Source organism: Amblyraja radiata, chromosome 6, assembly GCF_010909765.2.
Source record: "Amblyraja radiata isolate CabotCenter1 chromosome 6, sAmbRad1.1.pri, whole genome shotgun sequence".
Lineage (NCBI taxonomy): Eukaryota > Metazoa > Chordata > Chondrichthyes > Rajiformes > Rajidae > Amblyraja > Amblyraja radiata.
The window spans coordinates 48,820,271-48,847,250 of NC_045961.1; the positions used below are offsets into that span (position 1 = coordinate 48,820,271).

The 26,980-nt window shown below is 41.3% G+C and overlaps 1 protein-coding gene across 1 annotated transcript in view; it reads right to left on the bottom strand.

Moving 5' to 3' along the window:
* Nucleotides 1–252: 252 nt before the first annotated feature.
* The window catches only part of xpo4 (exportin 4), a 106,825-nt gene continuing 80,097 nt past the window's right edge, over nt 253–26,980 (bottom strand). The window contains exons 16-23 of the mRNA XM_033022736.1: nt 25,511–25,685; nt 20,921–21,214; nt 14,444–14,624; nt 9,572–9,690; nt 8,862–8,992; nt 6,173–6,290; nt 4,151–4,243; nt 253–4,049 (exon numbers count right to left, since the gene is read on the bottom strand). Of these exons, the coding sequence (XP_032878627.1) occupies nt 3,852–4,049; nt 4,151–4,243; nt 6,173–6,290; nt 8,862–8,992; nt 9,572–9,690; nt 14,444–14,624; nt 20,921–21,214; nt 25,511–25,685 (1,309 nt within the window). The 3' untranslated portion in view covers nt 253–3,851. The remainder of the gene's footprint in view (nt 4,050–4,150; nt 4,244–6,172; nt 6,291–8,861; nt 8,993–9,571; nt 9,691–14,443; nt 14,625–20,920; nt 21,215–25,510; nt 25,686–26,980) is intronic.

The window sequence follows — 26,980 nt, forward strand, 5'->3', positions numbered from 1 at the left end:
TGCCTTACGACAGAATGAACATTAAAATTTACTAATAAAACAGTCTAAAATAGTTTTGCTTAATATTGGAAATTAGTCAGTATTATATTTCTAATCACGTGGACAGCATAAAACTGAGTGTAATGTCGCTACAATTACTGTCATTTTGCACATGCGATGATTAAAATGTTGAATTGAAAATGTTAGATTCTGCTGTTTAAATGTTGTGTGAGCAAGCCTATAAACAAAACCAGGTTTTAAAATGGTGACAGGTTGATTTAAAGAGCAGCCAAAGTTTATTTGGTCGTCACCGCATATATACAGAGAAACATTCCACGTGTATTTTTCTTTTTAAAAATGTATCTTGTACTATGCAAGAAGGGTAGACTATGCAATAGTCAGAATTTATACTGAACTCAACTGCAGCAAAATATTAAATCTTATAAGAAGACTTATACGATACATTTTAGGTTAGACAGATGTCCCCAAAACATATCCTTAAACCTTTACAATTCCTTCTACGCACAATTAAAAAAGATCCAATGGTCAAAATTCCTATAATGTACATAAAATGGTGCTTGTACTTGCACACCATCAGGGATGTGATAACATGTCAAAATAAATCACACAAAAAAGGTACAAAACATACAAAATACTAATCACTGAAATGCATCATAGCTATTAATTTGTGCATAACTGCCCGCAAACTAGTTACACATCGAGAAAAGCTAGGATTTATTCAGAACAGATTCCAGATGAATTAAAGAGGTCACAGTAGTTGTCACATGGCAGCAATTGACAGTATTTTATTTTTCTTGACCTGCATTATTTCACAGCATAGTTAAATACTTTGTTCAACAGTCCTGGGTATCCCTGGTCAAAACAAGGGCTGAAACCATAGAATTGAAACTAAAATGTGACACCATTCAAAAATATTACAAATATGAGACCAATAGTGAAGCAGTCATTCTGTACCTCTTTTTTCTTTAAAGTTTTCTTTATAGCGCAAGTTGGCTTTAAATTACTTAATGTTTATGATTTACAGACAACAATAGTTCCAGCAGTTTAACCATATTATAGAAACTTCACGTAACATGATAAAATGGAATATCAAATGCAATATTTGGGGGCATAAAATTCTTAAGACAAATCTTATCATCCTTTGAACTTTCATAGTGCCCCATTAAGTATACTGAATAAAATCTGTACAGCGCATCCCTTACTCTAACACCCAATTTTCCTGTATCTGAGTTGACACAATAGACCCGATCACAGCAGGGGGAAGAAATCATGGTCTTTAGAATATATTTGTATTATTCAGGTGATTCAGAAATCCAAGTTTGACATATTCTGCCAGATTGCTTTGCCACCAGTTTTTAAAACATGCAAAGTTGACAAGGAATTAGTATTTGCTGCAAAGCGTGTGTTGATCAAGATCTATTATTTCAATATGATCATCTTTCATTTTGCAATTCAATTAAAAAAATAATTGTTGGCAGGTAAACTACATTATATTATGTCTTTGGAAGCAATACAGGAGGTTGAAAGGAATGGAAGAGTGGATTAAAACCTTGGCCAGGCCAGTGCTCAGTTTTTGCATGGGACATTGTGCTTAAATTAATGGAGACTTCACCTCTTCAAAGGTGTATCTGCAACTTTTTCAAAAATTATTTCCATTCCACCCATTAAATAAAAATCAATTATTGCAGTTAAGATTTACTGCATTTCAATGGGACCGTGGCAAAATAAGTCTGAGATAAATTACAATTACCTAGAGTTCCAGTAACGATAATATCAAGCACTTTGGTGACATTTTGATTATTCACCTTTCATTGAATAGATCTAAAATATGGTTATGTTGTAATCAGAAATGTATTTCTGATTTGCACAAAAGCTTCTCACTTGCCAGCTTTTAGAATTGGATACAAACTTAATCCAAAATAAACAAAGTAGCTAAAAATATTTTTTGTGCGAGGACCAGGTTTTCATAGTAAATGGAATAAATTACTTGTTCACTTTGAGCTGGGAAGATAGGTGGCAACAGAGGCATATTATGCTTTATATTGCAAGAAAATAAAACTTGATAAACAGGGTATTTTGATGATACCCGAAGTTTGGGCAAATATTCAAAAGGAAAGCATTAGTGATCTACAGAAAAGTGATCTGCACAAAGTCTCGAACATATTGTAATTTTGCCTCATTTTTTTCATCTTCTAGAAAAATTGAGAATCAAAATGTAACAACTTTAATTCCCTTAAGCTACTTCAATTTTATTTTAAATTGAGTATATTATGAGACGCATACAAACCTACACTTTGTTGGTATGCTGGCCTCAAGAGACTAAATGTAGTAATATTATTTTTCAGTAGTTTTGACACACAATCTGTACATAGTTTATCAAAAAAAGGTTTTCCTATAGGGATAACAAAAAGGACAATAATATTGGAAATGTGAAAATATAACGAGTTAGTTAACTGCAAAAGACAAGTAAATATTTTGGATGGAGGCTATTATTACAATGATCATATCCAAAACGCTAAACTATCTTTTTGTCCTTCAGATGATCGATCCTTTGTGTATTTTCTTCTGTTCCAGCTTTTTAATGGTATGAGCACCACAAGCCTTTCCCCACTTAATTTGTGCGTTTAAAATTAATTTGCATGTTCAAACCCAACCGATTTATCCTGATTCATTTCTCATTTTGGAACCCCCAAGTGTACTGTGCAGTATTACAATTTTCTATTTACTTATGTACATACATTGTGATTTGTTGAATAACATCAAGGCAAATTTCGCACAAACAAAATGCCCAACACCTTATTTACATTTTTCTAAGTGTCAGAAGTTTGATTTTTGACTACTCAACAGTATAACTAGAGTTCTTTAAAAAAAAAAGCTCTAGATTATCATGATGAACATTATTAAATCATTCACACCCTAGTTATTGCTCAAATAAACACATGAACCTTGCAGCGTGGCAGTTCAGGTGTAAAGTTGTTTTGTTTAAAGGTAGATCCCTTTAAACCTTAAATGCAGAACTTAGATGACTTAATTTTTTTGTATCCAAAATGACAACTTCTATTCATAAGTAAATGTTTTTAACACTACTTCTGACAACAAACAGTAAAAACGTTTCATTTTCAAAGAAAAGTATGTTACAAGGAAAACCACACAAAGCTGCCATTTTGGCAATCCAGTTTCAGTCTTTTCACAACACCAAACTTTTATATTTACAGAAAATAAGGCAACTTGTTACAATTCCTAAAATTCACGTCTGGGAGGCAAAAATATATACTTTATTCTGAACAGCAGGCAGTACAAATTGAATCTGAAATGTGTACAATATGATTACTGCCTGATATGCAAAAGAAAATCAGATTAAAATGCTACAATTTGGTGTTTTCTTTCGGTCACAAATAAATCCATATGTTGGAAAAAAAAATAAAGCTAATTTCAGCTATATCATTTACAGCTGTGTATTTGTCGACAGTGATTCCCCCGAAGCAAGGGTTCAAATATAAGCAATAAGACAGTTTTCGCTGTCCATTTGGGCAACTGGTTTAAACCTGACATAAAAAAGGCACTGGATTCATTCACTGTGCCATTCATCCACACATCGGAATTCTCCAAAATACACTATTTAATTCTGTTTTAAGTAAACAATTAGATTATATGGCAAATCATGGCTAAGAAACACTGGCAACTGAATAGTAGTGGATTCATCCTTCGGTCTTACTGTGGTAGACTAGATATCCTGAGAGTCTCAAATCCAAGATGGCAGGCAACAGCATTGATACAGATGTCAAATTCAGTCAGCTGCGATCTCCATGCTTTACAGTGCATTGGTCACCGTGGGCTTTGGCAGCCTGAGTTTATTTAACACACAGAAGACCACCAACATTTGCCATGAAGTCTTTAAGGCTTTTTAGGAAGGCCATCCTCTGCTTTCGGTCCAAGGTTGGGGGAGTGCTGCTTCCAGTAAGATTATTGAAGGCATCTGCTAATCTTTGATATATAACTGGATCCTGCTGGCTTGATAGAAGAGTTTCAACTAATTCCAAATACTCAGCCTGTTGAAACAACACATGGAATATAAGCAATTTCCCAGGAAAAAAATAGAAATCTTAAGATTAAAAGGAGGGGACACAGAAATGTTGTTAAGCAATTTTACCTGATGCAGACATACTAGTGTGTAGAAAGCTTCTCCTGCAGCATCAGTAAGTTCTGCGTTGTGCTTCTGCAAGACCAGCATGTCAAAGACGAGCTGAAATCACAAAAATCCAATGAATTATTATATCACAAGTCCACTAAGCACTCTGGAACAACTCAAGTCAATCTCCACAAATAATCTTCCCATAAATGCTTATCCAATTCACTTTTGCAGATCCATTACACTGTTTCCAGCAGTGGATATGAAAGCATAAAGCAGTAAGAGAAACATTTATCATTATATATACTTGGTATTTAAGTCTCAATATACAACGTGATCGTGGTTCTCAATTTATTTGCCAGTGCATAACACTTGCAGCTTTGTGTGGGGCAGCACAGTGGCGCAGTGGTAGAGTTGCTGCATTACAGAGCCAGAGACCAGGGTTCGATCCTGACTATGGGTGCTATCTGTACTGAGTTTGTACGTTCTCCCCGTGACCACATGGGTTTTCCCCGGGAGCTCCGGTTTCCTCCCACATTCCAAAGACGTTCAGGTTTGTAGGTTAAATGACTTCCGATTGTAAATTGTCCCTAGTGCGTAGCATAGTGATAGTGTATGGGGATCACTGGACATCGCGGACTCGGTGGGCCAAAGCGACTTTTTCCGCGCTGTATCTCTAAACGGATTGCACATACACACACTTTTTATCCCCTTTCAACATTTGTTTAAAATGACAAGCATGCTATATAAAAACAACACATTAAAAAAAAATCAAGCTGATTTAAAATAAAAAGTTGTCACAAGAGGGTACAGATGCTGGAATTTTGAGCGAAAAAACAAATCTGCTGAAGCAGCTCAGTGGGCCAGCAGCATCTCCGGAAGGAAAATGACAGACGGCACTCCAGGTCAAGAACATTCAGGCTGTTGGTTAATTTATCACAGTAAATTAAAATCATTGAAATGTCCTCCTATAGCTAACTTTAGTTCTGCAATACAATAATTTATTTCAAACAAAGAAAAACAGAAACTGGTAGGAACACTCAGCAAATCAAGCAGCATCTACAGAATGAGCAGTTATTGTTTCAAGGTTGAAGTCCCTGTGTCAGAACTGAGACAGATAAAAAACAGGTTAATTTTAAGTTATGGACAAGTTTTGAGAGGGATGCATAAAGAAAAGGAAATATCTGTATCTGATTGAGGCCAGGGATAATAATAATAATAATGGATGGGATTTATATAGCGCCTTTCTAATACTCAAGGCGCTTGTGGGATGATGTGGGATAAAGTGTAATCTCTCCAATTATTAGATTATTAGATTAATGAGCCAATTTGGGGATGAATTGACAAACAAAAGCAGACAATATTGCAAAATGCAAAGTTGGAGGTCATGCCCATATCAAGCGATGCTCATACAGAGATTAAAACGGAACTATCACAGTCAGGTCTAATATAGACAGAGACAGCGAGTTAGCAGAGTACAACATTGAGTGTGGAAAGTTGCAATATTCCTACATGAAAGATGAGGTGTTGTCCCTCAAGCTTACATTGGGTTCATTGTAACAGTGCAAAAGGCCACAGACAGGAGGTCAGAGTAGGATGGAAAATTAATGTGGCAGGCAACACACCAGAGTTGCTGCTTCATCTGGAAAGATCATTTGGGTTCTTGCATGGAGGGAGGGGACGAGGCAAATGGACAGGTGTTGCATCACATGTGGCTGCATGGGAAAGTGCCATGAAAGGATGAGTGGTTGGTGGGGAAAGAAGAAGAGGACTATCCCTTGAGATGGAGACAGGGATGAAGAGGGGAAGGGAAAAGTCAGACATGGATGATGTGCAAGGGAGAGCGGAGTGAAAATTGTCAGTGACAAGGATGGAATTTTAACCTAAAAATTCAGGCGTAAAATTTAATCTTCTCTTTAAAATAGACATTCACTAATCTGAAAACAATTATCAGCCTAATTGCAACTTACTTTGATTTGCCATTTAAAACTGTAACAGTGCAGAGAATAATCAAGAATTATCTTTAACTACTTCAAGATGTACCTTAAGAAAATGTCTGGTTGCAGTGAAGAGTGGCGATTCTGTTTCTTGTGCCTTAGCACACTGTTCAGCCAGGGGCGTAAGGGCTTCTAAACAGAGTTGGGAAACTTCAGATGTCATTCTGGGAAAGAGTCAGGAAAATTGCAGAAATGCATATTCTAGAATTGTAATTCTAATTCTAATTATAACTATAACTGCAATTGAAGAAATTCATATTCCTTGTACAAAATAATAAACATATCAGATTATAAATGAACTATACAAACGGTTCTGATAATAAATTAGTATGAAAACTGTAATATCAAATTGGCTGAAAGCAATTAGTTGATCTTGGAAGGTTAAGGATTGTACAAAATAAATTATGCTGTGCTCCAGCCAGTCAATATCATGTAAATTCAGGCACAGAATTCCAATCCACCCTCTTCTCTAATCTATAAAAGGGCATGATTTTACTCAAAAAACAAATGTTTGAGGAACCCAGTGGGTCTGGCAACATCTGTTACATCTGCCAAGTTTCTCCAACACTGTTTTTCCTCAAGATCCCAGCATCTGCAGATCTAGTCTGAGGAATTTCACTGATGATTAAGACGAAAAAAATATTTTAGATGTTATGCAATACAACAGTATCTTCGTCACTCAATGGTCTTGTTTATTAACACCTTTAATTGCCTCTGACCTTTAACCTTCCACAATATCCACACTCCTTCAATTTTAACTACTTTGCCATCCAAAATTTAATCACCCAACTCTGACAAGTTCATTAATCAGACTTTACCTTGCATTGAACATCATGCCCCTTATTCTATATCTGTACATTATTCCCTTTATTCTATATCTGTACATTATTGGCGCCTTAATTGTAATCATGTATAGTCTTTTCACTGATTGGAGTAAATGCAACAAAACAGTTTTCACTGTACCTCAGTACACGTGACAATAAACTAAACAAAATGTTGGAATTCACTCCTCCATATCTTTGCAAATCTTTCTTCCTTCAAAGCTCTCTTAAAAACCTAAATTGTTTTATCAGCCTTTTCTTTGTTTGTTTTATGGTGCTCATTGCCAACGCTTGTCTGATAGTGCTCCCATTAAGAGCCTTGAAAAGCATTTATAGTGTCTTAACTGCTAGTTAGTTCAGACTATGCTGTTTAGGTTTCCACATAAATCCCAAAACTCTATCTTAACATTAAATAAGGGTAAAGCTATGGTTATTTCTTACAGAAAGTTTCCTGTGTTACTTTGAATACACATATGGATTCCTGTAATCCCTAGTGAGGATAAATCTGCATATGCAGTGAACAGAAATGGAAACACAAGGAATTACAAATGCTGGAATCTTGAGAAAAACACAAATTGTTGGAGTAACTCAGCGGGTCAGGTTGCCTGTTCATTCCCTCCACAGATGCCGCCTGACCCGCTGAGTTACTCCAGCAATTTGTTCACACGATAGTTCCCACCAGACTTGCTAAGAAGCTGCTGGAATTGGGGCTCAACACCCCCGTGTGCCTGGGTCCTGGACTTTCTCACCGCCAGGCCCCAGGTAGTCAAGATGGGATGAAATACATCGAAGTCCCTCACTCTGAGCACAGGATCTCCCCAGGATTGCATCCTCAGCCCCCTACTGTACTCCCTGTACACACACGACTGTGTGGCTAGGTTCAGCTCCAACTCTATAATCAAGTTTGCTGATGACCATTGTGGTAGTGAGCCTGATCTCTAATAACGATGAGAAGGCCTACCGGGAGGAGGTGGCTGATCTGGCACTCTGGTGTCAGGACACCAGCCTTCTCTTGAATGTCAAAAAAACTAAGGAGCTGATCGTGGACTTTAGGAGGGCACAACATCTGAGGACGTACACACCATTGAAGATAAATGGGGATACTGTGGATAGGATGAGCTGCTTTAAATACCTGGGAGTCCACATCTCAGAGGATCTAACATGGACATCACACGCTGCCGCACTGATGAGTAAGGCAAGGCAGCGCCTTTACCACCTCAGGCAATTGAGGAAATTCAGAGTGTCTCTGAGGATCCTCCAGTGCTTCTACTCAGCGGCTGTGGAAAGCATCTTGTCCGGAAACATCACAATTTGGTTTGGGAACTGCTCTGCCCACTACAAGCAGGCTCTGTAGAGAGTGGTGCGTTCGGCCGAACGCACTATGGGAACTACACTCGCCCCCCCTGCAGGAACTATATATATCAGAAGGTGCAAATCCAGAGCCAACATGATCATGGGGGACCCCTTCAACCCCAGCAACAGACTGTTCCAGCACAGTCAGGCAAACGCCTCCGTTGCCATGCTGTGAAAACAGAGAGGATGAAAAGGAGTTTCTTTGCAGAGGTCATTAGGACTGTAAACTCCTATCTCACCAGGAACTAACTTACTGTACCAATTTACTGTTGTGTTGTGTCTTTTTTAAATTGCTATTTCTTTTTTTTTCTCCCACAAATATGTAATTACTGATTCTGTTCCATTCTGTTTTGTAGTTTTTTTGCACAATCCGCAAGCATTGCCACTTTTCATTTCACTGCACGTCTCGTATGCGTATGTGACGAATGAACTTGACTCGACTTGACTTGTTGAGAGCAGGTTCAAGTTGTCTTAGCCCATCCTAAAACCATGCCAAACATTTGTCACGATCAAAACTGTAATTCTCACAGACAAAACCAACTATCATCAGTAAAAGGATACGATGTCATTCCCAATTCCAGGGAGTACATCAAACTCTTAAAAAGCTCTTCTGGAAGTTGCGGGATTTTCTCAGGAAATATTTCACAGATGAAGGTGATTAATTTGTAATATTGGTTACACAATGATGGAAACTGTCAAGACACAAAAATAAAGTCAAAAATGTACTTTAAATTAAAAAAAATGCAATGATGCATATCCAGAAACACTTGCATCAAACTATCAATTATAAACCAGTCCCATTCCCATTAACACCATAATCTTATGATATAAACAATTTGACTTTATAAAGAAAAAAAAAGTTGATAGTCCTCACCCTCATACTTATTATATGTAGCCTATCCGAGAAATTCTCTCCTTCCTTTCAATATCCTCCTCCCATCCAGCTCTCCACAGTCTAGACACACCTAGGTTTCTGGACATCCACCCCATTGGTCTTCAGTCAGCTTAAGTAGACCATGCTGAAATACTAGTTTAAGCGATTTAATTTCATTCTATGAATAAGGGTCCCCACCTAAAACGTCACCTATTCATGTTCTCCAAAGATGCTGCCTGACCCGCTGATTTACTCTAGCACTTTGTGTTCTTTAGTTTCATTCAAGATGATTCAGTTCAGTACTCCAGCCTGTTCAAATTTTTCACCAAAATGCAGTGTAGTAACTAGAAAAGGGATACATATTTCCCAATGTTTGTGATATTACTAAAGCACTTACCTTTAACAAGTCTTGTGACATTAGTGGCAGTACAATATTAACTCCATAAAGAACAACATCTGCAGCAGACACTGATCTGTTTCCCGACTGTCCAGGTTCCTGTCCCCGAAAAACTTCATCTGCATAAGAAATAAAGTGTAAAATGGCTAAAAATATTCTCGTTAAAAGACTGGAACAAACATAAATGTAAATGTTCTAATTCATCAATTAATAGATAAAAAATCTCCCTAATGCATTGTACTACTTCATCCCTCAATTATTTTATATATTTGAGTAGTGACTTGAATATGAAGACACTAAAACAAAAATCAGAAATAGTGCAGAACGACTGGTCAAGAGGATCTTGAAGAAATTAGCATCAGTAAAATTAAAGTATCGACAACATTAATTTGACTGAAAGCCAATAAACACAGCAGGACCTGAAGACTTACATATTAATGTCTGGAAAGGATTAGTACTGGATACACTGGTTTTCATTATCCAGACTGATTCCCAGCAAATATAACACGCTATTTAGGGCAAGGGTTCCCAACCTGGGGTAAATTTACCCCCAGGGGGTAAATTTCTCCTACCCAGGGGGTAATTTGTTGATTCTGGATTTGTACATATTTTTTCTCAATGACTGACTGTGTTTGGTTATGGTATAGCGGTATCTGTTCATCATTAGTTGTTCATAAATAAGTGAAATAACATTGTTAGGTGCTTTTAAGTTGCCAGGGGTAAACAGGACGAAAAAGGTTGGGAACCCCTGATTTAGAGCAACAAGGAACCACTAACCAATTATTCTGACATTGGTAACAGAATCTAAAATTAAGGAAGTGGAAACAAGGCCACTAATTTGAATGCCCAACACCAGAAGTCACAAACTAGTCACACTACTTCAAACTTTTTTGCAAGGGCGGCATGGTAGTGCAGCAGGAGAGTTGCTGCCTTACAGCACCAGAGACCCGGGTTCGATCCTGAGTCTGTACAGAGTTTGCACATTCTCCCATGATTGCGCGGGTTTTCTCTGGGTGTTCTGGATTCCTCCCACACTCCAAAGACGTGCAGGTTTTTATTCTAATTGGCCTCTTTAAAAATTGTAAATTATCCCCAGTGAATAGGATAGTGATGGTGTATGGGGTGATCGCTGGTTGGCATGGACTCGGTGAGCCGATGGGGCCTGTTTCCTTGCTGTATCTCTAAATCTTTTGCCATGGCAAGTAGTTAGTAGATCAGAAGAATTCTTAGTGACATTCTCAAAACCTTATAACCATAACAGCACGGAAACAGGCCATCTCGACCCTTCTAGTCTGGGCCGAACACGTATTCTCCCCTAGTCCCACATACCTGCACTCAGACCATAACCCTCCATTCCTTTCCCGTCCATATAACTATCCAATTTATTTTTAAATGATAAAAACGAACCTGCCTCCACCACCTTCACTGGAAGCTCACTCCACACAGCCACCACTCTCTGAGTAAAGAAGTTCCCCCTCATGTTACCCCTAAACCTCTGTCCCTTAATTCTCGTCATGTCCCCTTGTTTGAATCCCTACTCTCAGTGGGAAAAGCTAATCCACGTCAACTCTGTCTATCCCTCTCATCATTTTAAAGACCTCTATCAAGTCCCCCCCTTAACCTTCTGCGCTCCAAAGAATAAAGCCCTAACTTGTTCAACCTTTCTCTGTAACTTAGTTGCTGAAACCCAGGCAACATTCTAGTAAATCTCCTCTGTACTCTCTCTATTTTGTTGACATCCTTCCTATAATTAGGTGACCAAAATTGTACACCATACTCCAGAATTGGCCTCACCAATCCCTTGTGCAATTTTAACATTACATCCCAACTTCTATACTCAATGCTCTGATTTATAAAGGCCAGTACACCAAAAGCTTTCTTTACCACCCTATCTACATGAGATTCCACTTTCAGGGAACTGTGCACAGTTATTCCCAGATCCCTCTGTTCACCTGCATTCTTCAATTCCCTACCATTTACCATGTACGTCCTATTTTGATTTGTCCTGCCAAGATGTAGCACCTCACACTTATCAGCATTAAACTCCATCTGCCATCTTTCAGCCCACTCTTCCAACTGGCATAAATCTCTCTGTAGACTTTGAAAATCTACTTCATTATCCACAACCCCACCTATCTTAGTATCATCTGCATACTTACTAATCCAATTTACCACACCATCATCCAGATCATTGATGTACATGACAAACAACAGTGGACCCAACACAAATCCCTGTGGCACCCCACTAGTCACTGGCCTCCAACCTGACAAACAACCATCCACCATTACTCTCTGGCATCTCCCATTCAGCCACTGTTGAATCCATCTTGCTACTCCACCATTAATACCCAACAATTGAACCTTCTTAACCAACCTTCCGTGAGGAACCTTGTCAAAGGCCTTACTGAAGTCCATATATACAACATTCACCGCTTTGCCCTCATCAATTTCCCGAGTAACCTCTTCAAAAAATTCAAGAAGATTAGTCAAACATGACCTTCCAGGCACAAATCCATGTTGACTGTTCCTAATCAGACCCTGTTTATCCAGATGCTTATATATATTATCTCTAAGTATCCTTTCCATTAATTTGCCCACCACTGACGTCAAACTAACAGGTCTATAATTGCTAGGTTTACTCTTAGACCCCTTTTTAAACAATGGAACAACATGCGCAGTACGCCAATCCTCCGGCACTATTCCCGTTTCTAATGACATTTGAAATATTTCTGTCATAGCCCCTGCTATTTCTACACTAACTTCCCTCAATGTCCTAGGGAATATCCTGTCCGGACCTGGAGACTTATCCACTTTTATATTTCTCAAAAGTGTCAGTACTTCCTCTTCTTTGAATCTCATAGTTTCCATAGCTACTCTACTTGTTTCCCTTACCTCACATAATTCAATATCCTTCTCCTTGGTGAATACCGAAGAAAAGAAATTGTTCAATATCTCCCCCATCTCTTATGGCTCTGCAGATAGCTGTCCAATCTGACTCTCTAATGGACCAATTTTATCCCTCGTTATCCTTTTGCTATTAATATAGCTGTACAAACCCGTTGGATTTACTTTCACCTTACTTGCCAAAGCAACCTCATATCTTCTTTTAGCTTTTCTAATTTCTTTCTTAAGATACTTTTTACATTCTTTATACTCCTCAAGCACCTCATTTACTCTATGCTGCCTATAATTATTGTAGATCTCTCTCTTTTTCCAAACCGTGTCCAATTTCCCTTGAAAACCATGGCTCTTTCCAATTTTTACTATTTCCTTTCAACCGAACAGGGACATAAAGATTCTGTACTCTTAAAATTTCACCTTTAAATGTCCTCCCTTTCTCTTCCACATCTTTCCCATAAAACAAACTGTCTCCTTTTAAATCCTTTCGCATCTCCTCAAAGTTAGCCTTTCTCCAATCTAAAATCTCAACCCTAGGTCCAGTTCTGACCCTCTCCATAATTATATTGAAACTAATGGTATTGTGATCACTGGCCCCGAACTGTTCCCCAACGCATACCTCTGCCACCTGACCCGTCTCATTTCCTAACAGGAGGTCCAGCACCGCCCCTTCTCTAGTAGGTACTTCTATGTATTGCTGCAAAAAACTATCCTGCACACATTTTACAAACTCCAACCCATCCAGCCCATTTACAGAATGTGTTTCCCAGTCTATGTGTGGAAAATTGAAATCTCCCACAATCACTACCTTGTGCTTACTACTAATATCTGCAATCTCCTTACATATTTGCTCTTCCAATTCTCGCTCCCCATTTGGCGGTCTATAATACACCCCTATAAGTGTTGCTACCCCTTTCCCATTTCTCAGTTCCACCCAAATAGCCTCCCTAGACGAGCCCTCTAATCTATCCTGCCAAAGCACTGCTGTAATATCTTCCCTGATAAGCAATGCAACACCTCCACCTCTTGCCCCTCCAATTCTATCACACCTGAAGCAACGAAATCCTGGAATATTTAGTTTCCAATCACAGCCCTCCTGCAACCATGTTTCACTGATCGCCACAACATCATACTTCCAGGTGTCAATCCAGGCTCTAAGTTCATCCACCTTTCTTACAATGCTCCTAGCATTAAAATATACACATTTAAGAAATCCTCCCTCTCTTATTCTCTGTTTATTGTGTTTTTCTTCTCTCTCCCCTACATTTTGGGTCAGAGTGCTACCATTCTCTGCCTCCTGCCTCACACACTGACTGCTAGCTTTCCCAATTTGAGTCCCTCCCCCAACCATACTAGTTTAAAGTCTCCCCAGTCTCCTCTTATGGGGGGGGGGGGGGGGGGGGGGAAGAGTGCAATATCCTCACCAGCTTGTGGGACTTTCTGGCCCACGGCCATTCAAAAAGGAGAAGGAACATCCTTGGTAAACACCGATACAACATATTACGTTGTTAGGTACACCTGGTGTGTCTGTCTGCGATTTACATTGGGCTTCCACCTACCCACCTGTTCACCAAGTTAGCATGTGCAGCTCCCATTCTGGCCCCAGTCATCACAGAATTTTAGCTGAAGCAGGTTATCCCTGACCCCAAGGTACTGCATAAGGGAGACTGCGCTTTTACCGTTCCTAATTACAAGATCTTTATGTTATTTAAAACAAAAGCCAGGGAAGCCAGTTTCATGCTAGCTTCACCCTTCTGTCGTGACTCATTGTGGCATCGCTCATTAAAAAGGTGCTCCAGAATTCAAATCCCTTAAGATAAACTTATTACATCATTGCACACTATTATTATTATTATTTTAAACTGTCATAGGTTATACTGGGGTATTCAAGATATATGGAGAATTTGCAGTGTCATACAATGTGCATGACATATTATTTTATTCTGCATCTTTGTACTCAGAGTTAAAATATACCTGTATCACTGAAGTCTATAAACTCCTTTGATAAGAGGTTAGTCAGAAGTTCCATAATAAGCAACAAATCTTGATACTGTTCCTCTTCTGCTGCCACATCGGACCGTTTCCTGCCCAAGCTGTTCTTCGAATAAACCTGTAGTAGTGTCAGGCACGCTTCATACAGCGTCATGGCTTTTGACTGGAAATCAACCAAAAAAATGGAATATTTCAAAACCGCCCAAAACTTGTAAACAACCTTCCCTATAGAACTGTAACAATTCTTTACAGGGGAAAAAAAGAAAGCCTGTTGTTTTTTTCCCTCTTGTAAAAAAAACCTCAGAACAACAAATGTGATGTGAATTCACATTAGTTTAATGATTCAATAAAGCCAGGATTGTGCAGCACGGTGGTGCAGCAGTAAAGTTGCTGCCTTACAGTCAAGTCAAGTCAAGTTAAGTCAAGTTTATTTGTCACATACACATACGAGATGTGCAGTGAAATGAAACATCTCGTATGTGTATGTGACAAATAAACTTGACTTGACTGTAAGGCAGCAACTCTACTGCCAGAGACCAGAGATCGATCCTGACTACGGTGTTGTTTGTATGCAGTTTGTACGATCTTCCCATGTGTGGGATTTCTCTGGGTGCTCTGTTTCCTCCCACACTCCAAAGTCGTACAGGTTTGTAGGTTAATTGGCTTCGGTAAAATTGTAAATTGTCCCTAGCATGTGTGTAGGATAGTGTTCGCGTGCGGAGAATGCTGTTCGGCATGGACTTGGTGGGCTGATGGGCCTGTTTCCTCGCTGTCTCTCTAAACTAAAGTCATTACAGAACAAAGATAAAAGAATGGGCTTATTGTTTGGGATACCAAGAACAAATTGAAAACTGGACTAGAGCAACATTTAAATCTCACGTAATTGTAAGATATCACGCAAACAGGAATGAATAATGACGTCACTGTTGTATAAACAACACAGTAATAATAAGTTCCCACATGTAAAGTATGTGAGCCATCTTTTCTGATGGTATTGACCAAAATGTGAAAGCAGATGGACTTGAGTGGTCTGAAATAGCAGGAGAGAGATGGATTGTGGTGGTGGTGTTCATATTGAACAAATCATTAGGCAGATGAACCACGGAGAGAAAATGATCGACATGGTTGAAAGGAATAATTAGTGAAGTAGGAAAGTTTTTTTTTAATTTTCCTTCTTCACTAATTATTCCTTTCAACCAAGATAGAAGCATTGGACTCTGCTAAAATGGCCTGAATGGCACATCAAGATCAGCCAACCAAAATCTTCCCTTGATCCTCAGAATAAGATCTATTTCTCGATTCTCAAAGTAGTGCAGCCTACAATGGTGTGCTGGGAGGTGCAAATGGTCCTCCAAAAGGTTTGAGTGCTTCAGTCTAAATCCTATTAACATCCATGATTCACTGAGCAGGAGGCAAGATTACAACTTTAATACCAAGAGAGTCAAGAGTTTTTATTGTCATGTGTCCCGGATGGGACAATGAAATTCTTACTTGCTGCAGCACAACAGAATATGTGAATATGTAAACATAGTACATAACGGGGGAAGAGGAAAAAAAATGCAATAAATAATAAATATAGTGCAATAATAATAATAGCCTTTTGCAGTTCAGAGCTCAGAGCTTATTTGTTGTTGTGTTTAATAGCCTGATGACTGTAGGGACGAAGCTGTTCCTGAACCTGGACGTTACAGTTTTCAGGCTCCTGTACCTTCTTCCTGATGGCAATGGTGAAATGAATGTGTGGTCAGGATGTTGTGGATCTTTGATGATTTTGGCTGCCGTTTTAAGACAGTGACTACGATAGATCCCTTCGACGGTGGGGAGGTCAAAGCCGGTGATGGACTGGGCAGTGGTCACAACTTTTTATAGTCATTTCCGCTCCTGGACGTTCAAGTTGCCGAACCAAGCCACGATGCAACGAGTCAGAATGCTCTCTACCGCGCACCTGTAGAAGCATAGGAGAATCCTCTTCGACATGCTGAATCTCCGTAATCTTCTCAGGAAGTAGAGTCGCTGATGTGCCTTCTTTATAATTGCATCGGTGTGCTGAGTCCAGGAAAGATCTTTGGAAATATGCACGCCCAGGAATTTGAAGGTTTTGACCCTCTCCACCATCGTCCCATTGATGTGAACAGGATTGTGGATCCTCATCCTTCCCCTACCAAAGTCCACAATCAGTTATTTGGTCTTACTGATGTTGAGAGCCAGGTTGTTGTGCTGGCACCATTTGGTCAGTCGGTTGATCTCACTTCTATACTCTGACTGATCCCCATCTGTGATTCATCCAACAACAGTGCTGTCATCGGCGAACTTGATGATGGAGTTCTCACTATGTCTGACACCGCAGTCATGGGTATAGAGTGAGTAAAGCAGGGGGCTGAGCACGCAGCCTTGAGGTGCTCCCGTACTAATTGTTACTGAGGATGAAGTGTTTCCGCCAATTCAAACAGACTGAGGACTGTGGTGAGAAAGTCAAGGATCCAATTGCAGAGGGATGCGCAAAGACCCAGTTCCGTGAGCTCGGTAACCAGCTTGGAAGGGACGATGGTATTAAACGCCGAGCTGTAGTCTATAAACAACAACCTGACATAAGTGTTTTTATTGTCCAAGTGGTCCAATGCGAAGTGGGGAGCCAGTGAAACCGCATGGGCCCCAGCTACGCCTGCCTCTTTGTCGGGTACGTTGAACAATCCTTGTTCGAGACGTACCAGGGCCCCATCCCCGACCTCTACCTCCGTTACATTGACGACTGCTTTGGGGCCACCTCCTGCACCTACACACAACTGACTGACTTCATCCACTTCACCACCAACTTCCATCCGGCACTCCAATACACCTGGACGATTTCCGACACTTCCCTACCATTCCTTGACCTCACCATCTCCATCGCAGGGGACAGACTCCTGACCGACATACATTACAAACCCACTGACTCACATGGCTATCTGGACTACACGTCTTCCCACCCTGCCCCCTGTAAAGACTCCATCCCCTACTCCCAATTCCTCCGCCTACGCCGCATCTGTTCCCAGGATGAGACATTCCACACCAGGGCATCGGAAATGTCCTCGTTCTTCAGGGAACGGGGATTCCCCTCCGCCACCATAGATGAGGCTCACACCAGGGTCTCATCCATACCCCGTAACACTGCTCTCTCTCCCCACCCCCGCACTCGCAACAAGGGCAGAGTCCCTCTGGTCCTCACCTTTCACCCCACTAGCCGCCAAATACAACACATAATCCTCCGCCATTTCCGCCACCTCCAACGTGACCCCACCACTCGCCACATCTTCCCATCTCCCCCCATGTCTGCCTTCCGCAAAGACCGCTCCCTCCGCAACTCCCTCGTCAATTCTTCCCTTCCCTCCCGCACCACCCCCTCCCCGGGCACTTTACGTTGCAACCGCAAGAAATGCAACACCTGTCCCTTCACCTCCCCCCTCGACTCCATTCAAGGACCCAAGCAGTCGTTCCAGGTGCGACAAATGTTCACCTATATCTCCTCCAACCTCATCTACTGCATCCACTGCTCTAGATGTCAGCTGATTTACATCGGGGAGACCAAGCGTAGGTTGGGCGATCGTTTCGCCGAACACCTCCGCTCAGTCCGCAATAACCTACCTGAACTCCCGGTGGCTCAGCACTTCAACTCCCCCTCCCATTCCCAATCCGACCTCTCTGTCCTGGGTCTCCTCCATTGCCAGAGTGAGCAAAAGCGGAAATTGGAGGAACAGCACCTCATATTCCGTCTGGGGACCTTGCGTCCGTATGGCATTAACATTGAATTCTCCCAATTTTGCTAGCCCTTGCTGTCTCCTCCCCTTCCTTAACCCTCTAGCTGTCTCCTCCCACCCTCCCATCCGCCCGCCCTCTGGCTCCTCCCCCTCCTCCCCTTTTCCTTCTTTCTCCCACCCCCCATCAGTCTGAAGAAGGGTTTCGGCCCGAAACGTCGCCTATTTCCTTCGCTCCATAGATGCTGCTGCACCCGCTGAGTTTCCCCAGCAATTTTGTGTTCCTCCGTTGACCTGTTGTGGTGGTATGCGAACTGTAGTGGGTCGAGGTTCTTGTCGAGGTAGGAGTTGATGTGCACCATAACCAACTTCTCAAAGCACTTCATCACCACAGACGTTAGTGGCACTGGTCGATAGTCATTGAGGCACGTCACCTTACTCGTCTTGGGCACCGGTATTATTGATGGCCTCTTAAAACAGGTGGGAAACTCAGATCTCAGAAGTGAGAGGTTGAAAATATCCGCAAAAATTCCCGCCAGTAGGTCTACACAGATCTTGAGAACTCGACCGGGTATACCATCAGGTCCAGGCGCTTTCTGAGATCTCACCACCTTGAAGGATCTTCTGACGTCGGCCTCTGTGACTGTGACTGCAATACCGTCAGGGCGAATGGGGGCTCGGGAAGGCACATCAGTATTCTCCCTATCGAACCGTGCGTAGAACGCATTGAGCGCGTCAGGGAGTGATGCTTCACTGTCATTTGAGCTGCTTCCTGATTTCCCCTTGTAGGAGGTGATGGCATTCAAACCCTGCCACAGTTGGCGAACATCCATCTCATCCTCCAGCTTAGAGCAGAAGTCCCATTTGGCCTTTTAGATGGTCTTACCAAGGTCTTATTTGGACTTCTTATACACCACTGCATCGCCAGACCTGAATGCCCGAGATCTGGTCTGCAGAAGGATGCGGATCTCATGGTTTATCCAAAGCCTCTGGTTAGGAAACACTCTGAAGGTTTTTGTTGGAACGCAGTCCCCCACACATTTCCTTATGAAGTCTGTGGCGTATTCATTCAGGTCCATTGCCGAGTCCTTGAACATTGCCCAGTCTACAGACTCCAAGCAGTCCTGGAGTTGTTCCTCTGCCTCCCCCGACCAGCTCTGTACAGTCCTCACCTCTGGGTGTGCTTTCTTCAGTTGCTGCCTGTATGCAGGAAGAAGCAGCACCGCTGAATGGTCCAATGTTCCGAAGTGAGGGCGAGGGATAGAGCGATGGCCGTGTAGCAGTGGTCGAGCGTGTTTGATCCTCTGGTGCTGCAGGAGACATGTTAGTGGAAGTTGGGGAGCGATTTCTTCAGGTTGGCTTTGTTGAAGTCCCCGGCAATGGTGGTAAATGCCTCGGGGTAAGCCGTCTGGTGCTTGTTGACCACGGCGTGCAGCTCCCCTAGTGTCAGATGGGGTGGGATGTGGACCTTGGTCAGGATGATGGAAGTGAATTCCCTCGGTAGGTAGAATGGGTGGTGGCACTTCACCGTCAGATGTTCGAGGTGCAGAGAGCAGAAGTTAGATAGGACTGCCACGTCTGAGAACCACACAGAGTTGACCATGAGGCAGATGCCCCCTCCTCTCCCTCTCCCAGATGCCAGTGTGCGGTCTATGCGATGGATGGAGAAACCTTCAGGCTGGACCGCTGAGTCTGGGGAGCTGGGGTTGAGCCATGTCTCTGTGAAACAGAACACAGAGCATTCCCTCAGCTCCCTTTGGTAAAGCAGCCTTGACCTTAAGTCTTCCATTATTTTCAAGGGATTGTACGTTGGCTAGTAGGATGGTAGGGAGAGCGGGTCGAAGTCCCCTGCGCTTCAGTCTGACCTGAAGTCCTGCCCGACGACTACGTTTGGTACTGTACTTACTGTACCTGCTGTTTCTGCGAACCTGCGCTGGAACGGATTCCCTTACAGTCGGCAGCTCCAGCAGTAATAGCACGCAACAAAAAAGCTTTTCACTCTACCTTGATACATGCGGCAATAAATTCAAGTAAGAGGCAGTAACTAAAGGAAAAAAATGTCTTTACGTTTAGGAAATCTCAAAGTCCTGAGGAAACCATAAATTTGAAGTATAATTAAGAGACAATTTTACTTAAATATTTTTGAATCAATTCCTTCTTCAGCTTGCAATTTATCTGTTCGTAATGAAATAAAAACACATTTAAAAGAGACAAAGCTAGAGCATAGACTTCACTAGAATTTCTGATGTAACAAACTAATTACACCCAGCACAAAAGGATCTCCTGTTGTTTAGGAAAGAACGGCAGATTCTGGTTTAAATGGAAGGTTAATCTCCTGGTGTTTGTCTGGTACATACTAACCAGACTGGCAACTTATTTTACAACCAAGGAATTCAATGCAATAGTCACAATGCGTGTAACTTTCACCGCGTATGCATGATATCTTACAGTTATGTGAGATTAATACATCATTCATTTACCGTATTGATTAAGTAAAAATAATATTAACGGCTAAAGCATTGTTTTTCGAGAACTATTTTCATGAATTATAATGACACCACAAAATAATGGAACTTCCTCCAATTCCATAATCAAACACAAGTTTTTCCTTTGAAGGAGAAAACATAAGCAATAACAAAGATAAATTATTAAGCATGCAATTGGTTAACGGTAAGAACTTCCAACACATCAAGATACAAGCAAAGTAGGTCATACTTGTTTTACTTACCTCTCCAAGGTAGCAGATTTGTTTGTGTGCAACTTCAACAAAAACTTCTATGATCAAGTTAATAGTTTCAGGTGTGTTCTTATAAATCTCCATTAAACCAATGCAATTATTGAGGAAATCCATTAAAAAGGTGAAGAGAATGACAACATTGTCTATCTGCGTTGCCTCTGCTATTCCACAAAGTGCCTCAAGTGTGGCAATGATCTCCTGCTTCACCTCTTCTTCCTGACAGATTTGTTGGAAGTTTTCTTGGTTTATAACATTGAGAAACCGCTGTTGGAGTGGTTGGAGAACCTAAGAAAAAGACATTATAAATTTGTGATAAATGAAGTGAATCGTGAAAGAACATGGCTCTTCTTGACATATTCTTTGCTTGTTATAGCGTGGAAATATGCTATTCAGCCTGGTTAATACATGGCAGCTCCCAAGAAGATTCTCAACAGTTCTATTTCCCCTCATCTTATTTTCATGCAGTCCTGCAACTTCTTCTCTCTCACAGTTTCAGATTATATTTTACCACAAGTGGTAATTTACATTGGCCAATTAATTTGGCAGCATATATTTGGGATGTGGGATGATTCCAGAGCACCTGGTAGAATCCAGCCGTGTGCAGGAGAACATGGAAGTTCGCCAAAGGGAGGATAAGGTCAGTTTCAAACCAGATCCCTGGAAATGAGGCAACAGTATTAACTGCTAATCCACTATGCCATCCCTTTATTATCTTAAAGATCCTTTAAAAATATATAAATCTAATTTCGTTTTTACTGAGGCTATGGCCTTCAAAAACAACATTCTTGCAAAACTTCTAAAAAATGCATCACTGCCAGATTTCTGCAGATAAATTAGATATCCAACGTGCTCTTATGAAGACCATCTGACAAAACGATGTTGGTGTTTCATCTTGAATGCATAAGCTGCTTGGAACAGCAAAATTGCAAACGGTTTTGATCCCCCCCTCGTTATTAGGTCTGAGGGAAACAAATTGTGGTTATTTTTCACACTGGCATCCATTAGATGACTTTACTGCAAAATGTAGTTTGGCTTTAATATACAATGTGACCACAGATGACCACTTTGTTAAATCAGCTTTTACCCCAGGCACAGTGCCCTCCATAATGTTTGGGACAAAGACCCATCATTTATTTATTTGCCTCTGTACTCCACAATTTGAGATTTGTAATAGAAAAAAATCACATGTGGTTAAAGTGCACATTGTCAGATTTTATTAAAGGGTAGTTTTATACATTTTGGTTTCATCATACAGCTGTGTTTATACCAGGCACGTGTCGTGAGTAACTACTCAGGGTAGGCAGTTAGTCGGCATTTAAAAAAAATATTAAAACGCGCAAGCGCAGATTGTTCTCCTCTCCGTAAAAATAAAAATAAAGACAGTAACAATTCATTTTGCCCAAGGCTTCCAAGTCTCCGTCATTCTGAATTAGAATAAGGGGGGGGGGGGGGGGGGGGGGGGGGTGGAGGGTGACGGCAGGTGGAGAGATGGTGGGAAAAACGGGAGCACACCGGGACAAGTTGAATCAGTTGTCATCTTATTGAATGACAATACTTGTTAAAGGGACCAATTGGGGGGAGAGTTCCTTTCACAGTATGTGGGGAGTCTGTGCCAGGGGTAAAGTTGCGGGGAGGGCAGGAGTGTTAAGAAGGAGGGGGTCGGGGATCATGCCAGTAACTCACTCACACCTCTCACCTGCCGCTCGCCAACTTCGCTCATGTCAGCCGCTTCCCGCAAATCCTTAAATTCCGACAGCCAAGTAACCTGAATTGGTCCCTTGATAGCGCTGTCGGAATTTAAGGATTTGCGGGAAGCAGCTGACATGAATGAGGCCGGGAGCGGCAGGAGAGAGTTTTTCAGACGGAGAGGACTGCCAGAGGGGAGCGGGGGCCGGCAGAAGGAGCTGTCCTGTCCTGGCAGCCGGTTCCGCTGCCCGCTCCCGACAGCTGCTCGCAGCCACCCGAGCTACTTCACCCCCCGGTATGCGGTGGCTCCGTGCCCAAAGCATCGCAAGTGGGTTACTGGCATGATCCCCGACCCCCTCCTTCTCAACACTCCTGCCCTCCCCGCAACTTTACCCCTGGCCAGACTCCCCATACGCTGTGAAAGGAACTATTTTCCCCTCCCCTCCCCACCCCGGGAAATACGGTTTTTAAAAACATATAGCACCAACAAATGTACTTACCACATTATTTGTACACAAACTCCATTCTTCTCTCTTTGTTTCCTAAGATGCACTTAAGATAATGGCAATCCATATTTGAAAAACCCGCCAAGAAACTTGCGCTGCTGCGCATGCGCAGTACTGCAAAGGCAGAATTTCAGCTGCCTTCAGCCCCGCTTGTCATTGACGGCTTGAAGCAGTACCGACGGCACGTGGGCTGCACAGATCTTCGCGTGTTACAAGAACTGCGGATGAAAGGCATGGAGAATTATGCCTATCTAAGAGACCGATCTCTTAGATAGGCATAATTCTCCCATGCCTTTACTATTTATATTTAATAATCACCATTTTATAATTTTAGTCCAGGTAGGCAGTGCCTACCTTGCCTACCCTGACGGCACGTGCCTGGTTTACATATAGTCCCCCCCCCCCATGTCAAGGCACCATAATGTTTGGGACAAATGGCTTCACAGGCGTTTGTAATTGTTCAGGTGTGTTTAATTGCCTCCTTAATGCAGGTATAAGATAGCTCTCAGCACCTAGTCTTTCCTGCAGTCTTTCCATCACATTTGGAACCTTTTATTGCTGTTTATCAACATGAGGACCAAAGTTGTGCCAATGAAAGACATAAAAGCCATTATGAGACTGAGCAACAAGAATAAAACTGTTAGAGACATCAGCCAAACCGTAGGCTTACCAAAATCAACTGTTTGGAACATCATTAAGAAGAAAGAGAGCACTGGTGAGCTTACTAATCGCAAAGGGACTGGCAGGCTAAGGAAGACCTCCACAGCTGATGACAGAAGAAATCTTTCTATAATAAAGAAAAATCCCCAAACACCTGTCCGACAGATCAGAAACACTCTTCGGGTGTTGATTTGTCAATGACCACTGTCCGCAGAAGACTTCAAGAACAGAAATACAGAGGCTACACTGCAGGATGCAAACTACTGGTTAGTAAATAGGATGGCTAGGTTTCAGCTTGCCAAGAAGTACTTAAAAGAGCAACCACAGTTCTGGAAAAAGGTCTTGTGGACAGATGAGACGAAGTTTAACAAGTGATGGCAAGAGCAAAGTATGGAGGAGGGAAGGAACTGCCCAAGATCCAAAGCATACCACCTCAACTGTGGTGGGGGTGTTATGGCCTGGGCATGTATGGCTGCTGAAGGTACTGGCTCACTTATCTTCATTGATGATAACCTGCTGATGGTAGTAGCATAATGAATTCTGATGTGTGTATAGACACATCCTATCTGCTCATGTTCAAACAAATGCCACAAAATATTGGCTGGCGGTTCATTCCACAGCAAGACAATGATCCCAAACTTGCTGATAAAGCAACAAAGGAGTTTTTCAAAGCTAAAAAAGGTCACCTTGAGTGGCGAAGTCAATCACCCGATATGAACTCAATTGAGCATGCCTTTTATATGCTGAAGAGAAAACTGAAAAGGACTAGCCCCCAAAACAAGCATAAGCTAAAGATGGCTGCAATACAGACCTGGCAGAGCATCACCAGAGAAGACACCCAGCAATGAACCGCAGACTTCAAGCAGTCATTGGATGCAAAGGATATACGACAAAATACTAAACATGACTACTTTCATTTACATGACATTGCTGTGTTCCAAACATTATGGTGCCCTGAAATGGTGGGACTATGTATAAACATTGCTGTAATTTGTACATGGTGAAACCAAAATGTATAAAAATGGCCTTTATTAAAATCAGACAATGTGCACTTTAACCACGTGATTTTTTTTTCTATTACAAATCTCAAATTGTGGAGTACAGAGGCAAATAAATAAATGATGGGTCTTTGACCCGAACATTATGGAGGGCACTGTATGTGTCATTTTGCATCACACCTGGCAACACATTCTTTAAAAGGGCACCTTCAGCGAGCCCCAACATATAGTTTGGCCTCAAACAAGCAAATCTCAGTTTTGCATGAGACCTTCACCTTAATGAACAAGTTGGGGAAAACTTTTAAAAGTTTGTGTAAGCTCAAGTAATCAACTGTAACAGAATTATTAAAAACAACAAATGCCATCCTCACCAAAGAACTAATGGGTGCATGGGACTGTGCCAGGAGGGTGTGCAGTTCTATATAGTTGACCAGAAATTGCTAGCCTACAAACTTAATTGCTGATCAAACCCTCTTGAAACCATGAGTTTTAACAGAACTGCAGCTTAGGATACCACAATTCAGTGCAATGCTGTATTCTGTTGACGTATTGAAGCAGAGGTAACTTTGTATGGTAGTAACATGAATTATAGCTGAAACCATTTAACATCTGAATACATCATCATTCCCTTCCACATTTACTCGATTACTTAAAACAATACTCAGCTAGAGATGCTGGAAATCCCTCTAAACTGTAAAGATATGAACTTAAATCCATGTGCAAGTTCTCACCTCCGTCCAATACTTTTGTTTTGTTTCTGAGTCCACATGAGCAAATCCAGCCAAAACAAGGGCTTTCATCAATGTTCGCTGCACGGAGCTCGGAAGGCAGTTCAACGGTGGACTTCGACTTGCATATTGTTTGGCCAAATTCCACCAGTTTTCACATTTTATTACTAAATTGGCCCTAAAAGGAAAGCTATGAATTAACAATATCCTCCAAAATATACACAAAGAATAATCAACATCAGGCGACACTAGGAACTGCAGATACTGGTTTTACGGGGGGGAAAGTGCATGGGATAACTCAGCAGGTCACGCAGCATCTCTGGAGGACATGGATAGGTGATTATTAGTGTTAGGACTCTTCTTCAGCCGGATTGTAGAAGTTAGGACCCTCTTCAGACTGATTGATGCATCCCACATCTGAATGCAATTATCATCTAATTGATGGAGACAGAAGACATTGTTGATGCTGAAATATTGAGCAAAACAACAAAGTGCTGGAGGAACTCAACGATACAGGCTGAATCAGTTTGAAGAAAGGTCCTGACTTGAAACACTGTGTGTCCATTCCTTTCATAGCCTGACCTAATGAGTTTGTCCAGCACTATTTGTATGTAATCATCGAATCAATTCTACATTAAACCTCTTACAAAAAATAAATAATTCTTTACAAAACCGAGTGAATGGCCCAGTATTTAAAAAAATAATTGTATTCACAAGTGTTTTTCAAAAGAATCAAAGACACAAAGTAACAACAGGTCAGGCAGCATCTTTCGAAAACACGGATAGATTGAGTTTTGGGTCGGGGTCCTTCTTCAGACTAAAGAACTCATACTAACACTGAAGAAGGGTCCCGACCTGAAACGTCACCTACCCATGTTCTCCAGAGATGTTGCCTGACCTGCTGAGTTACTCCAGCATTGGTGTCATTCTGTTGTAAATCAGCATCAACAGTTCCTTCTATCTAGTGTGTTCAAAAGAATCAACAGGTTTAAAATTATAATTCTCTACATGTTGATCCTAACTAGGTCTTAAGATGATCAATATTTTTGGTTTCGAATGGAGGACATTTAAAATGCAAGCAATTTAAAAAATGTATAAATTGTACATCTGCTGAAGCCAAGCACTGAGATCTATCTAACAGCAAACCTCTCCCTTTGCGTGGAAGTTACTACACTAAAGCAATTCATGGGAAGTTAACTTTCAGAGAACTGATTGATCTAAGTCATTGCAAGTCCTTACACTGCAACATGTGGAATAAGAGACAAGATTTCTATTTTTTTTTTTTAAATCACATTTTTTTCTGAATTAATATTTTTTTTTAAACTAAATAAAATAGGACAGAATATATTTAAAAAGTCATGCAGTTAATAAATAATAGAGGGTTCCATTTAAAGTAACCTTGTGCAGTTTAGTATAAATGGGATGTAATGGAAGGAAGGTAGAAGTCCAGAACAGATTTACCAGAATGAGATG